At 38.1% G+C, this 14,636-nt stretch overlaps 1 protein-coding gene across 1 annotated transcript in view; it reads left to right on the forward strand.

The window, feature by feature from the left end:
- The window catches only part of GRID1 (glutamate ionotropic receptor delta type subunit 1), a 622,604-nt gene extending 614,255 nt beyond the window's left edge, over positions 1–8,349 (forward strand). Inside the window, exon 16 of the mRNA XM_088130223.1 lies at positions 7,653–8,349. Within this exon, the coding sequence (XP_087986349.1) occupies positions 7,653–8,081 (429 nt within the window). The 3' untranslated portion in view covers positions 8,082–8,349. The remainder of the gene's footprint in view (positions 1–7,652) is intronic.
- Positions 8,350–14,636: the final 6,287 nt, after the last annotated feature.

The following is a 14,636-nucleotide window of genomic DNA, read 5'->3' on the forward strand; positions in this document are numbered from 1 at the left end:
GAAGTAATATGCTACTGAAGACCCATTTCTGAAGAACAAAATCACTCTTGTTTTCACACTGTTCAGTGAACCTTTGGGATTCATAGGAATATAATCCTAAGAAGCTGGTCAATATGGCACTAGACCACGGATCCATCTGGCTTAGTATTGCCAGCACTGACTGATAGAGGTTCTCCAGAGGTTTCAGGCAGATGCTGTACTTGTCAGGGATGTGAACCTGGGAAGTATCTCATGGACTGCATGTGCTATACAACTATGGCAGGTAGGACTAGATAAACTTGACATCGGTTCTTTCCATGCAATTGCCCAACAGTATCACTAACAAGGAATCAGATGTAAAGAACCAGACAGTAGGTAGTCCTATTTTACTGCTCTGATCTTACTGAGTATCTGTACAATTTTAAAACTCTGTTGCACCCAGTATCAAAGTGAAATCCAGAATAGTTTCTGAATCTCAAAATAACCAGGAACCTTGGCCAACTGCATGAACAGAAGCAGCACAGTCTTACCCTGTTATGGGGAGTGACTCCTATGACATCCACTTACTCTTTTTGTAATGAAATGCATGCAAAACTAGAGTTTTCAAGTCCCAAAGACCTAATCCATCATACCTCACAATGAATTCAGCTATCATGGATTTTCTGTTTGAAAACACAACTTGATGGATTAAAGAGGTCCTTTTTGTGACCTTACTCAAAGCTGACCTCATTCAAAGCCCAAAGTAGTGGTGAAAAAGAGGAACTTAGAAACTTAGGAAGCAGATTTATATCCAATCTAAAATATTGAATACTGTGAATTTGCTTGTGTGTCTTACAGAAACATTTATATTCATTTGTAGATGTTTACATGTGTGTAGATTTATCTGTAAGAGTCTGCAAGTTGTAATATTTACATAAAATTATATCACATATTTGCTGTGTAAACTTGAAAGATAGATACAAAGTTGAATTGAGTATTTTTATTATGGTTGCTGATCAGAATTGCAAACAAGCACATTAAAAATAAAAAATACTACATTTGGAATGCAGGGGGCTACCTGGAATAGATCCCTTAGGGATTTAGATTGGACCTTTTCAAGAGGAGCAGAAGAGGGTAAGGTCCTCACTGGGCACCGAAAAGTAGTTGTGCGTGAGCCTGCACTGAGCATAGCTTCAGTGGTGCTGGGATGTGCTGGGCTCCTCTGGTGAGTGAAAAGACTGAATTGCGGCCGCTGTTTTTTGAGCATTTTGTAAAACATCGTTTTGAAGTGTGCTGAATTTGATGGCACTGTGGAAAACCATGCCCAAGTATTTAAAAGATTTCACTTGATCAGTACTCTGGCCATTTATCCTCCAGGCATGCAGTTTGGGTCTCTTTGCAAAGATCAGGATCTTAGTTATACTACGGTTGATTTCAAGGGCTTCCTCAAGAGCAGTAATTGGCCAGAGCGTTCAGAGCTCATTTAAGTCCAATTAATGTTTTTTGGTAGAATAAAATAGATAGATAAAAATATTAAAAAGAGTAAACAGTATTCTAGGTACTGAGAAATGTTAACAATTTTCATAAAAGCTATTGTGTTCAGTGACAATGCCTCTTTCCCAGGCTCATGTTGAAAAATGCTGTTTTCATAAATTGATTTTACTTCAGTGTTTCTTTCAAACTCAGTGATTTTAACCAAATCCAAACTTGGCCAAACTTGGATTAATATAGCTACATTAAGTTTTTTATCAGAGTAGTTCAATTCTCCAGAACAAATCTGGGATTGTGTGTGTGTGTGTGTGTGTGTGTGTGTGTGGACAGACAGACAGACAGAGGGACGTATGTTAATAGAGGAAATAGATCCATTCCATGACAGGATCCATTTTGTGAACAGATGGTTTCCGTTGGATTCAACACACCTTTTTTGGACCATTCTTGCCCCAGTAAGGGTTTAACGATCGCCCTTCCCATTCTAACAATACACGTTGCTGTTTCTTTTCAAGAACAGGGAGTTCTCTTCATTTTATTTGTTCATTCTGAAATAATCTGATCTACTGGTTTCTAAAGCTGAGTGTGCTAATAACCATAAACATAAGACAGAGGTTGTGGAGGAACAAGGGTACTTAAATCCTACCCTAATTGTGTGTGTGTGTGTGTGTGATGCACATCATATTTGCACATCTTTATGTCTATTTAAAAATATATAACATACTGTTACATCCAAGGCAGAAATCAGGGGGGAAAAAAAAAGCAATTATTATTCCTGGGAAACGAAGTCAGTGGAGACATGAGACCATTAAAGCAGAGAGATGTTTTAATCTGATCTTGTTCAGACGACCAAGGGACTGGATCTGAAGTTAGAAGCTGAACTTAACAGAAAGTTTTTTTAAAGTTTGGTATGAATTTTGATTATATTTCTTTTTTAGATAGGGAACATCTCGGTATAGGCCCATTTCACACACCCATTTAAACTGGCTGTAGGTCAAGTTCACCCTCAGGTTACTTCGTGCCAGCCAATAGAAAGGACTATTTGAACTGCTTTCTCTCTATTATTTCCTTCTGTAATGAAGAGTGCGGTTCAAATACGCAATAATATAGTAACTCCCTGCCCATGTTAATGAAAACAGTTTAATACTGACCAGCTTTTCCAAAAAAAAAAAAGGCCTTGAAGCTCTGTCCCATAAAGCCAAATGTTCTCTACATGCTTCTTTGCTACGCATGGTGACCGCCTGGGTGGACTAGTCAGCAGACTGTTTGCTGCAAAAGAGCAAAACAGAGGCCAGGTGTTACTGCTCCTTAGTCAAACAAGAGGAAGAGAAAGAGTAACTAAATAATGTCTCAAAAAGAATAAAATAATGCACTTCCATGAAACACAAAAGACTAAAAATATATGTTTGTGCAGAGAACAAAGTGCCATCCTTCTGCACACCATTTCCCATTTTTTATGAATGAGAATGATATGTAGTTACAGATGACAATATTTCTTATACATGAACCTGTCTTGGAGGGGGTGTACATAAATTGCACATTCCCGTACACAGATAAGTAGATTACTCATGCTACATCAGCATGCAAGACATTAGAAGTAGCTGCAGTAATAAAGTGACCCTTGTTGATTCTTTATAATTGAGTAAATAAATTGTTTAGAGTAAATTATTTTTCCATGTTGCATTCTTCTGGCTTGCTTCAACATCTTGTGCTTCAAGAACACCGGAGTGTTTCAATATTTTAATCTGTTGCATATCCAGAAGTGGAATATGAAAGAAATAAGTATCTAAGTCAAAAAAGAGATTGGAAATATCAAAGCAAAATATTTCACATGATTTTTCATGCGCAAGGGCTTCATATAACTTTTTGATCTTCTCCAAATAGCTGCACATAGAAGAGAGATTAAGGTAGACTTTGGAGTCAATTTTTGTAACATAAAATAAATACCAAACCAAACCCTGCAAACTGTATTTGAAATGCAGTCAGCAACATTTATTTTATGTAGCATTAAGTGGTGTTTGACTAAGTCAGTTGCCAGAGCTAAATTAATGAGCATAATTGAGTCTTATTTTCCACATTTATATATGTATTATGATTATACCTTACTCAGTATTGAAACCTTGACTAATGAGGATGTAAATTAATGTACATTAAAAACCAATTGCTTAAACACTTTATCTAGTTGGCTTAATAGTGCGTAGTGGGTACTCTAAAAATGGCAACTAAATACATACATTACTTCCGTTTCATCCCATCAGTGGGTTGATTATTATAGCAAAGCCTTTTTTCCTCTGTCAGATGTTGACAAGAACTGGAATTACGACATTGCAAATGTAAAAACAAATTGGTGGTGACAAAAGCAGGGGATGCAGAATTGCTAAATGAGTCACTTGTAGGCCAGCCATTTTAGATGTGGGTTGACCTTCAGAGAGCCATGTTCTTTAGAAGTTCACAAATAATACTTTAGACATTTTCATTTTAAAAGCAAGTGGGACCAGTTAAGAACTTGCATGTCACATAACCTTGGCAGAGATCTGAAAAAGCTTCCAAATTCTTTCTAATGCATAACTGTTGCTTTTCTCCTGCTAGGGGATTTGTAGAGGAAAGATGCAAGATGATCTGTATTGCAATTGCACACCATCACTCAGGAGATTATAGGCAATTTAGAATGGGGGAGAGTCAAAATGGAGCAGAGAGGCCCAGAGTTGTCGGTTGGGACGAGTGGATCTTGTGCTTTTATTTATGGAGAAATCCACAGTTACTACCATATATTCATATCAGTTCCCGACCTTTCACTTTCTCAAAAGCAACAGTGTAATTCCTTATGAACATCACTTTCCTTTGTAAGCATGCATTCAGACATGTACATGTGCATGAAGAAATGTTCCACCTACTGACCTGAAATGTTGCTATTGGTTCATCCCTTTACATAGGATTAGTTTCCCTATAAAGTATATCCCACTTTACTGAATAACAAAAGAAAAACAAAAACACCCACAGCGATTTGTATTTTCCCTATGTTAGATTGTCAGGAACCAAATTTAGACTTTCCAAATCTCTGAGTAGTTCTAGGCACCACATCGGGTTACAGGATCTTGTAGCAAGTTAGTTCTGTAAGGGTCCTTAAATCCAATCTCTGATGGTCCTCAATGCATCATTAAACATTAAGAGACCATTGATTTCTGCCCATTTTAATGCTTCCTCAGGCACTGGATCAGCGTTTTTCTCATGATGCTGATTAATGATTCCGGTTCCATGAAAAATTAAGAATATAATTTCTACTCTCATACAGAAATTCAGCAAAATCTCAGATGTCCATTTTACCAAGAGCTTGATCCACAGAGTAATATGGTGCTGCTCAGAAAATAATCATGTTTACTTACCCTTTGTTACCTAAATTTGAACTTTTCCCCTTATAGTTTTCCTTTAGCAGAAAATGTTTCTATTCATGCCATTCATAGCATTTAATTCTCTATAACTCCCCCTGCATCTCATTTGGTTCCAAGGATGTGGTGGGAATCTCTCAGTTCTTGGAGACTCAGGGAGGAGGAGGCTGTACCGCAAGGCAGGGAGATCAGCTTATGCTTCTTCAGAGGGATCAAGAAAATGCAGCGTCCCCAGATTTGAGTAGAAGCAATTGAATCCAAGCCATGACTGGATTTTTGTGATTAACATTATCTATTTCCTCAAATTCAAGAGCATTATTTTATTTTCCTATAGAGACATAGAGATGTATAGGTACCCCGGCTTATAATTTCACTGCTTTGCAGATTGTAGATTTGTTTTACTTTAGTTGAATTACAGCACTATTTTACATGTTCAGTAAAGCAGCGTAGCTATGGAGTTGCCGAGATATTTCTTTATTTGGAAGCTTGAAATTCTGCAGCAGTTTCTTCCCTTACTCCAGCTGCCTTGTAGTGCACGAAAAGATCTTTGTTGAAATGGTGATGATGTTGAACCTCTAATACGTATTGGATATCCCTAGATAGAAAGGAGAGTCACTAGTTGCTGAAGGTGAAGCAGGAAGAAAGAGAAAATAGATAAAGCAAACGTGTTTACATTCTGAATGACAAAACTGGTATTTATTTATAGTCATCCTAGTCATACAATGACTGTGCATTTATGCTCTTCTGAAAGTGCATCTGGCAAGAACCAATTTATAATGTGGCAGTCCTGGTGTGATTAGGTTATCTTATTTGGGGGGGGGGGGGAGCCAATCTGACATTAAAAACAAAAGTCTTGAGGGCAGAGGACAGATATTTTTTTTTAAGATCAAATATTCAGACATGCTCCTAAGACCCTCACAAAGGGTCTAACGTAAGGGTCAACTGGTATATATAATTGCCAATGAAAATTATGACCTTTGTGCTAATAACATGCTTTGTACTCTGATATTCTGTGTCATGTTAAAGGAAAAAGAAAGAAAGCCGTTCTCCAATTCCCCAGACTAGTATGTTAAATGCTCCTTTCCAAGATGGCTTCTGCCAGATGACACAGAAAGCAGTAATTTGTCAGATGTAATGGTGTAGAGATCAGCCACAGAAGACCTTCCTCCCATATTGCCTTGACATAATCTTTAAGCTTCAGACTTCTAATCAAATAGCTATTTAAAAAATCTTAGTGGAGATGTTGACATCTGTGTCTCTCTCAATTCTTAATAGATTTGTTGCAGATAGATATAATTGGCTTACAAATGTACATTTGTCAAAAAGAATCTGTTCAAAAGGCCTCCATAATTATTGAGTTTAAAAAGGGGGGGGGACACCCTACTTTCACATTCTTGCTTATCACTGCTTATAGTTTGAGAAATGGTAAAGGAATAGCAAGTTTGGAAAAAAATCAATCAGTTAATAATCAAACAAGAATTGTACACCTTGCTTCACAGGGCTTCAGTGGCACCTTGTTGGGTGAGGTAGACATCTTATCATTATCCTCATACAATGGATGGATCAATACAGATAAATTGAGCAAAAAGAAGAGAAATTACTAGGTGAAAAATAGGGAAAGACAGTTTGGAGGCTGCCATGCAAAGGTCATACTCTGAGAAGGAGAATTATAACTCAGGTGCATAAATTACTTAGTTTCATAGCACACTGATATGTTGTTCTAAGTACAGGCAGTGTTTGACTGCAAAATTCTATATTGCTTATTTTCAATTCAGAATGTATATGGGTAATACATATCCATATACACTTAAGGATGGAGGGATGGATGGATGGATGGATGGATAGACACACACACACACATACACACACACACACTTAATAATGCTCTTTCACACCCATTGTATTAAATATCAATCACTTCCTTTCTATACCTCTCCAACACATACAGACAGATAAATGTTGTCCCTAGTAGGTCACCCCTTCTCTAAATTACTGTTACTTGCTGATCTTCCATCAAAATGATGGTTGTCCCATCGCCATGATCCAGTGCCTCTCTCCTTGCCTTCTTTCATGCAAGGTACATCTTTCATGTGAACAACGGAAGACAATGTTGTACACTCTCACATAATAATTGGCACCACAGAGATGTGTAATCACATACATTAACTGAACATGCACTGTCAATATAGGGTTTCCGATATATGTACATGACATCATCTAGACTTGTGGGGGGGGGGGGAATCTTCTTTTGTTTAGATATGCAGTGATCAAATCATTTAAGGTCTTAAGCTTTACTTGGTTGTTGTGCCTGGGGAGACTGGAGGAAGAAAACATAAGTGATTGGGTCCAGATTCTGGATTTACAGCCTCTCTATAAATGTGCAATGGTGAACTGGGATCCTGGAACATAAGATGACTCAAGCTGATTAGATTATTCCCCCCAAGACCAGTTTCATTATGTGATTTAACAAAACTAATTAATTCCATGCACAACTGTGTTTTTGTTCTTCTAGTAGGTAACAAAGACAAAAACAAAAGGCAACCCAAATTGTCTGATTGTCTAGAGCAGTGTTCCTCAACCTCAGCAACTTTAAGGTGGGTGGACTTCAACTGGCTGTGATATTGTGGGAGTTGAAGGCCACCTATCTTAAAGCTGCTGAGGTTGAGGAACGCTGCTGTTCAGCCAGAGCCCACAAATACATAGGTCTTCTGACGGAAGGGCGAATTAAATGGAATCAGATGCCCACTTAATCTCATCTGCATCTGGGGAATCCATGAGCCATGAGCTGGGATTAATCTACTTTCCCCCCCTTTCTTGCAGGATAAAGAAGTCAACCTGGAGCAGGTCCATCGACGTATGAACAGTTTAATTGATGAAGACTTAGCTCACAAGCAACTCTCCCCCGCCTCCATCGAAATCTCAGCCTTGGAGATTGGTGGCATGCCACCCAGCCAGGCCCTTGAGCCTGTCCGTGAATACCAGAACACGCAACTTTCCGTCACCTCTTTTTTACCCGAACAGACAGGCCACGGGGGCAGCAGGACACTCTCCGGTGCCTCTGGGAGCAACCTGCCACTGCCGCTCAGCAGCTCAGCCACGATACCCTCCATACAGTGCAAACACAGATCGCCGAACGGAGGACTATTTCGTCAGAGCCCTGTGAAGACCCCCATTCCCATGTCGTTCCAGTCTGTGCCAGGGGGGATCATTCCAGAAGCCCTGGAACCCTCCCACGGAACATCCATATAAGGAAATCAACCAGCAGAGATTTTTAATACAACTGGGGGGAAAAAAAAAACTCTTACATTTTTCTTGTACATATCTGTAAATAATGAAAGAATGAAGTGGGGTAAAAAGTGTATTTTGAATATTCCCAATTTTCAAAGTCAGTAAAAAACAAACAAACAAAAATACAAAAAAAGAAAAAAGAAAAAAAAAGAAAAAATGTACGAATGACTTTGTAAATTTTGTTCTCTATGAATAAAAAAGGCAAAACCACCTGTGACCATTCTCAAGCGCCAAAGACAACCTGTTATTGGGGCTGAAGGCAGGAGAAATGTCTCTGGATTTTAAGTGGTACCCCCACACCCCCGCCCCCGGATTCTTATTTCGGTTCCTTGTTTTGGAAGCAGGGGGAAGCCTCTCTTCCTAGCTCTGGAGTGGGGACAGGGGAGAACCATTCTGCTTATTTTTCTTTTGCATTTGCTATTCACTCAAGGTCAAAATTCTCCCAGAAAATTGAATGGTGGGTACCCTTGAAATGTTGTCAACATGATGCTGATAATAAATGTGGGGTACTGAACCTGCCTTGCTGCAATTGAACCATGGGTACTTCAACAAAGCCTGAAGTGTTTTGAACTATAGGATCAACCCTTGATCTGTTTTGAAATATATTTGGTTGGTACAAAAGTATCATTAGTAGGGAGGAAAAGTTTCAAGGCTGAGTTGGTGAGTGCTATCACCAGTGTTCATCCTAATCTCCATAAGTAGGATTCCAGCAATGTTACTGAAGATAAAGGAGAACTAAGTCAAGTGTTTGCTTGCAGACATACTTTGTCATCCATCTAATTAGTGGGTGTCCAAAGTTTTCTGCTGGCTCAGATGGGGGGGGGGGGTATGTATTCTAAACTTTCAGGGTTTATGATGAATGTACAAGCGATTGCCAATACAGCTATCGAACTTATTCCTCCTCTTCCTCATCCATTTAGTTGTACACATATAACAAAAAAAAAAGATGGAGTTATGGCTTCAGTGAATTAAGCATTGAGCAATTTTTCAAGCATTATTTCAGTGATACAGTCAAATTAGAAGGCAATTTGTTTTATTTGTGTTTGAAGAACTATTATGTATTAGTGACAGTGTTGAAAAAAGTCTAGTTCAGAATGAGATGGTTGTACTTATAATTAGGAAGCACGGTGTTCATCTGGTTTCTTTTCCCACTTTCCCCTGGGTTCGACTACACACAAATTTCAACATAGCAGACTAGTGCTGAGTTCCTTCCGCTAATATTTATATAGCCTTTGCTCCCAATTTCACAAGATAGGTCCACAGTTCTCAAACTGTGCAGTGCAGTGAGCTCACAGGGGTGCTGTGGGATATTTTAAAGTACTAGCTAAAGATAGTTTTGGCCTAGGGATGCTATGAAAAAATTACTGAGGTACTAATGACACCATAAACTGAGAAAATTTGGGACAGAGAACATACTGACACATGCCCATTTGAGGTGCAGGAACTCCAAATGGGACAGCCTTTTCCACCATCAACTTTTAACTCCACACTGCCAGAGAAGGAAGGAAGGAACTGGTGCCTTCTTGTTGGTCCATGACCCAGGAATCCTTTCCCCAAATCCCTTCACTACATTGCTCCTGTTTGCTCTCCTTCACATTTCTCAGGCCTATCTACACAAACTGCTGATCATCTGATACAATCCTGAGAGGGCACCATTTCAACCTGCAGCTATGGAAGCGCATTCCTGGCCCTCCTAAAATAATTAAACAAGAACATTTCCCTCCCCAGGAGGAACATTCAAGCATGAAGTGCTCCCACATCCTTCATTGTAGTCCAAAGTGGTAAGGAACAAGGATTCTTACAGACCTTTTAAGCTTTTCATTTCCACAACCACCACTAGATTGCCTCTTTCCATGTCTGGTGAAACATTACGAGCCAAATTCTGGAGTCTGCTGTATGCAGCAGAGGTCTTCTATGTGCGCTCTATGGTGTTCTTGATGTTAATGGCTTGTTCATCTGGGGAGCTTCACCTGGAAAGAACACCATACACATGTGCGCACACATCACTTTCTTGGTGAATAGGAGGGATTCTAAAAGGGGGAAAAGGTACTTGAAAGTCCAAAGTTAACAGGAAGCTCCACTCAGTGGGTCTTTGGATCTTGCCAACAGTTTTTAATAGTTCACTGGTATTGGAATTGTAATCCTTCACCTCACTTATTTGCAGACTCATACCATTACTGTCTTCAAAAGGGAAATTATCTGCAGGATTAAACATGAACATTAAAATGTCAACCATCGCTTTCAACCAAAACACAAGATTGAGTTGTTTTGGCTCTGCAAGCAACAGAGTTAGGGAGTTAATTCATGTAAAAATGTATCTCCCTGGATTTCCTCTCTTCATATTGAAGTAGATGGCACTGCCATGGGAAAAATACAAAAAAGCTACATTAGGAGGAAGATAGCAATTTGAAACACTTGTTCGAGGCCTTAGAATAATTAGTCAGCATAAGGATTTGGAGCTTTAATACAGCAAAATAAAAATGTATAATGGTCGCTTCTGATCTGGTTTTCCAAAACATATTTCAACTGTTTGTGGAGGGGAGAAATTCATAAAGTATTAATAATACTCTAGCTTTCAGCAATGCCCTAATGCGATGATTAAGCAAGGTTTTAGCTCCTCAGGGTCTTCTGGTTTAGCCCATTCCAATTAGAGCAGAACATTATGATATATTTTTCTCTGAAGCCTTGAATAAATTTCTTTCCTTAATACTTACACTTTCTGCTGGTACACAGTGAATGTTCAGTTGGCCAGGTTCAAGCCAGGCATTGTGGCTTACTTTGCCTGCACACTATGATCTAGATTTCATTACGATTCACTTGATCCCAGATTTATTTGTGTATTTATTTAGTATACCACTTGACTCTTAGTGACTCTGGGTTGTCAACGAGATGATGACCAAGACTGCTAAAGGAAGATCAGCTCAGAAGCAGGATGGCAACGTAAGGGCATCAGAGGAGTGTTGATTTGATCTCAACCATTGCCAGCTTAAAAGGAATCTGAGTATTGGTGGGAATTCAGCCCTCTGTGTCACAATCACAGGTGGAAATTCTTTAACAGGCTGGACTCACAAAGGGCTAAGGTGCTAATCCAGTTCCGGGCAGCATTAGATGAAGAATTTTATGGCAGACATGTGGAGTCCTTATTCCCCTCTATTCTGCACTGGTCATGCATGCTTCTGGACATCACATTTCAAGAAAGATGTTGACAACAGGCTTGGAAGAGGGAAACCTAGGTGGGACAGGGGACTTGAGAAGAGGTTTCATTAACTTTTCTTCAGTATGGAAAAAGAAGATGGAGGAAAAACAGGCTATCAGGGTTCAGGTACATAAAAGGGTGTCATAGGGAAGGTGACGGCAACTATTTTCCATGGTTGAAGTAACTAAGACCAGAAATAATAGGCATAAGTTACAGCTACCTAGATAACCCATTTGTCTTTCAATACATCTAACTAATGAGACTTATTTTGTGACTATGCCTCCAGCATCACAAGAAGTATCCATATACCTATGAAATTACACTGAATGTTCTCTAGATGTTATCAGAGAACGTTCTACTTATTTTGATATATCTAATAGTGTAATATAGTTCCCAGAGATGTCAATTAATCAGTTAATCAGCAAAGGTGCAAAAATCCTATCTTGGATATAGGCCTATAAAATGTCACTATAATATTTTTAATTTTAGTTTTCAACAGCACTCTATTTCTTGCCTCTCACCAGGATTTTCTTTATGATTTCTGCTCATAACAACTTATAAAAGATTAGCAAAAGGTTAGGTGAAAAGTGATTAATTTTCATTTGTGTAGAATTCATCCAAAATATTTGACATTTTGTTGCCCTTTTAGTTTTTACTAATCTCCTAGTTCTTCAGTCATTGTCCTCTGATTTTGAAAAAATGGTCTACTATGTACAGACTACAGTGTGTAGATACACAATTAATGTTTTTGGCCTGTGGTGAAGAAACACATCACAATCTGTGACATACAATATTCAGCTTATAATAGTTTACAAACTACACAAATTCATTTGATAACAAGGTAATACTTGATTTCCTAACTATTTTTAATAGCTGTGTCAGTTTATAACTCAAAAAGAAGGATATTAATTGCTAGTGTTACAGGGTGTTTTTAATTTTGGGATATCACTGATAAACTAATATTGTTCTATATTTGGAAAAATTGGATTGAAAAGATGTTATCCTTTATGTGTTATATCAATGGTTCTGAACCCTGCTGTTGCATAAAGGTATTGGAAATCATTCTTGCTGTGAATACCAAATATACCTGTTTAAATGGCCAGAATTTTATGAGATTCCCCAAATCTCAAACATTTTGGCATTCCCACTCAAAATCGTGCAAAATGTCTTAAGAAATTTGGAGATCGCACAAGATTTTGACCATATTTTTTTAAAAAAATTAATTCTTATTCAATTTTGGGGGTTCTCAAGATGCTATTGAAAGGAATATCCTGTGTGTTAAATTGCTGATTCCTCACCCTGCCCCACGTTATATGATGGCCCTCAGAAAGATATAGATGACAATGCAATGATCCCACAAAGGAAAAGGTTGGCAACCACAGTGCCTTATAAAAATTGGTCTAGTTCACATTTTATCAATAGCATCAATAGATATGCAATAGATGTAATATGCAATATTTCAATATGCAATAGATCAACTGCATCAAAGATCTACTGTATCTAATAGATCAACAAAGCTTGATTTATGAAGGAGATCAGGCTTACAGTCTTTAGAACAAATTTTCATTTTCCTAAGCTGGTAAATCCCCAATTTTAGCTCTACTTCTTATCTACTGCTCCATAGTGTTGATATATTGCACACTGCAATGCTCCAACAGGGACCACCCAAAAAAAAAGGGGGGGGGATTTAATTTTATATGTATAAACATGGCGGGGAGGAAAAAGCGGGGGCTTTTGGATCCAGAGTCTTACATCCACTGTTAGATCTTTGTGATCAGACCACCTTCAGAACCCCAGTTATTATCTGAGGAAGTTCCCTAGTTTTATCTTTGGGTCTATTTCATGGTTCCCAAACTCTCATGTTTGTGTGATGATGGATTTTTGAGCTTTCTTAATTAGATGTCTCCCTTTACATTTTCATAGCAAAGTCCGGTTAATTAATTGTATCTGTCCTCAGCTCCTAATGATCAATTCGACTATGTTCAGGAAGGGACATTTTGCTTTATCAGAACTCTTCCTTATGAACAAAATCCACAGAACACCATCTGAAAATTGGCATGTACAGTTCTCACAGAAGAAGCCATTTCATCTGCAAATTTCAGTCCATGCTGTCTCAAAACAAAATAGTTACAACAGGGAGAGAGGGAAGAAGGAAGGAAGGAAGGAAGGAAGGAAGGAAGGAAGGAAGGAAGGAAGGAAGGAAGGAAGGAAGGAAGGAAGGAAGGAAGGAGGTTTGACAACACCTGCCCCAGTTTCTTGACATGTAATGGTTTTCTCCCTCAAAATTTCTTCAAAGTTTGTTCTACAGTATTTGGATGAAAACACAACAAAAGTGCTTTTACTCTTATGCCTTTCTCAAGCTAGATAATGAAGAGTAATTATGTGCCACCTAGTTGGTGTTGACTCTTAAAGATCACATACATAGATTTTTCTCCCTCAGGTCTTCCAATAAAATCAAACCCATCTACCTAGCTGCTGATCATCCTCTTTCAGTCCACCTTTCCCACCATCAGAGCCTTCTCTAGAGAGCTAAGTCTTTGCATCAGGTGTCCAAAGTAGGATCATTTGAGTCTGGTCATTTGTGCCTCGAGTGAGAACCTGGGTTGATTTGTTTGTTTTCTTGGCTATCCATGGTACTCTCAGAAATATTCTGAATACCAAATTTCAAAAGCATCAATATTTTTGCTATCTTTTTCCTTCAAGTCCAACTTTCACTTCCAAATAAAAGGTGGGACTCTGTTTTCCTGAAAATTGAATTTTAAAGCTATTCTGGTATTCTTTGAATATTTGCTTGATTTCAAACAAGACATGCAATCCCACATTTCAAATTTCTATTGCTCTATAAAGTATGATTATTTCAATATCCCAAAATAAATTAAATGGATGGCATTACAAAGTTTTTAAAAAAACCCATTTAATGAAAGCTTTGTTTCTGTATACTATAGTTGTTAATTTCTTCTCATGGACAGTTTTTAACCCTTTACTAATCTTTCATAATAATTTAATAATAGGAATTATTTAATTCCTCAATATCTGGATGGAACCTCTATGTTATTTTTTGGTTCGTGGGTAATCTTTTTATCATACTAACAACTTTAGTATTGTATCATCTTAAAAAGTGCTCAATTTATTATCACAAATATTTTTGTTGGTCAGAGCTGACTTGATCAAATGCATGAAAGGAAGTAAATTGTCAGCCCTGAAAGTTGATGTGCTATTCCATTGGTTGGTCTTTCATGTGACAGAAGAGTGTGATCTTTCCTGTGGAAGATTATCAGACTATTTCCCTGGGTTCTTTTACAAAGCTATTCAAAAAAAAT

Source organism: Python bivittatus, unplaced genomic scaffold (genome assembly GCF_059951505.1).
Source record: "Python bivittatus isolate LINGU-HERP-01145 unplaced genomic scaffold, Pbiv_v1 ctg000050_np1212, whole genome shotgun sequence".
Lineage (NCBI taxonomy): Eukaryota > Metazoa > Chordata > Lepidosauria > Squamata > Pythonidae > Python > Python bivittatus.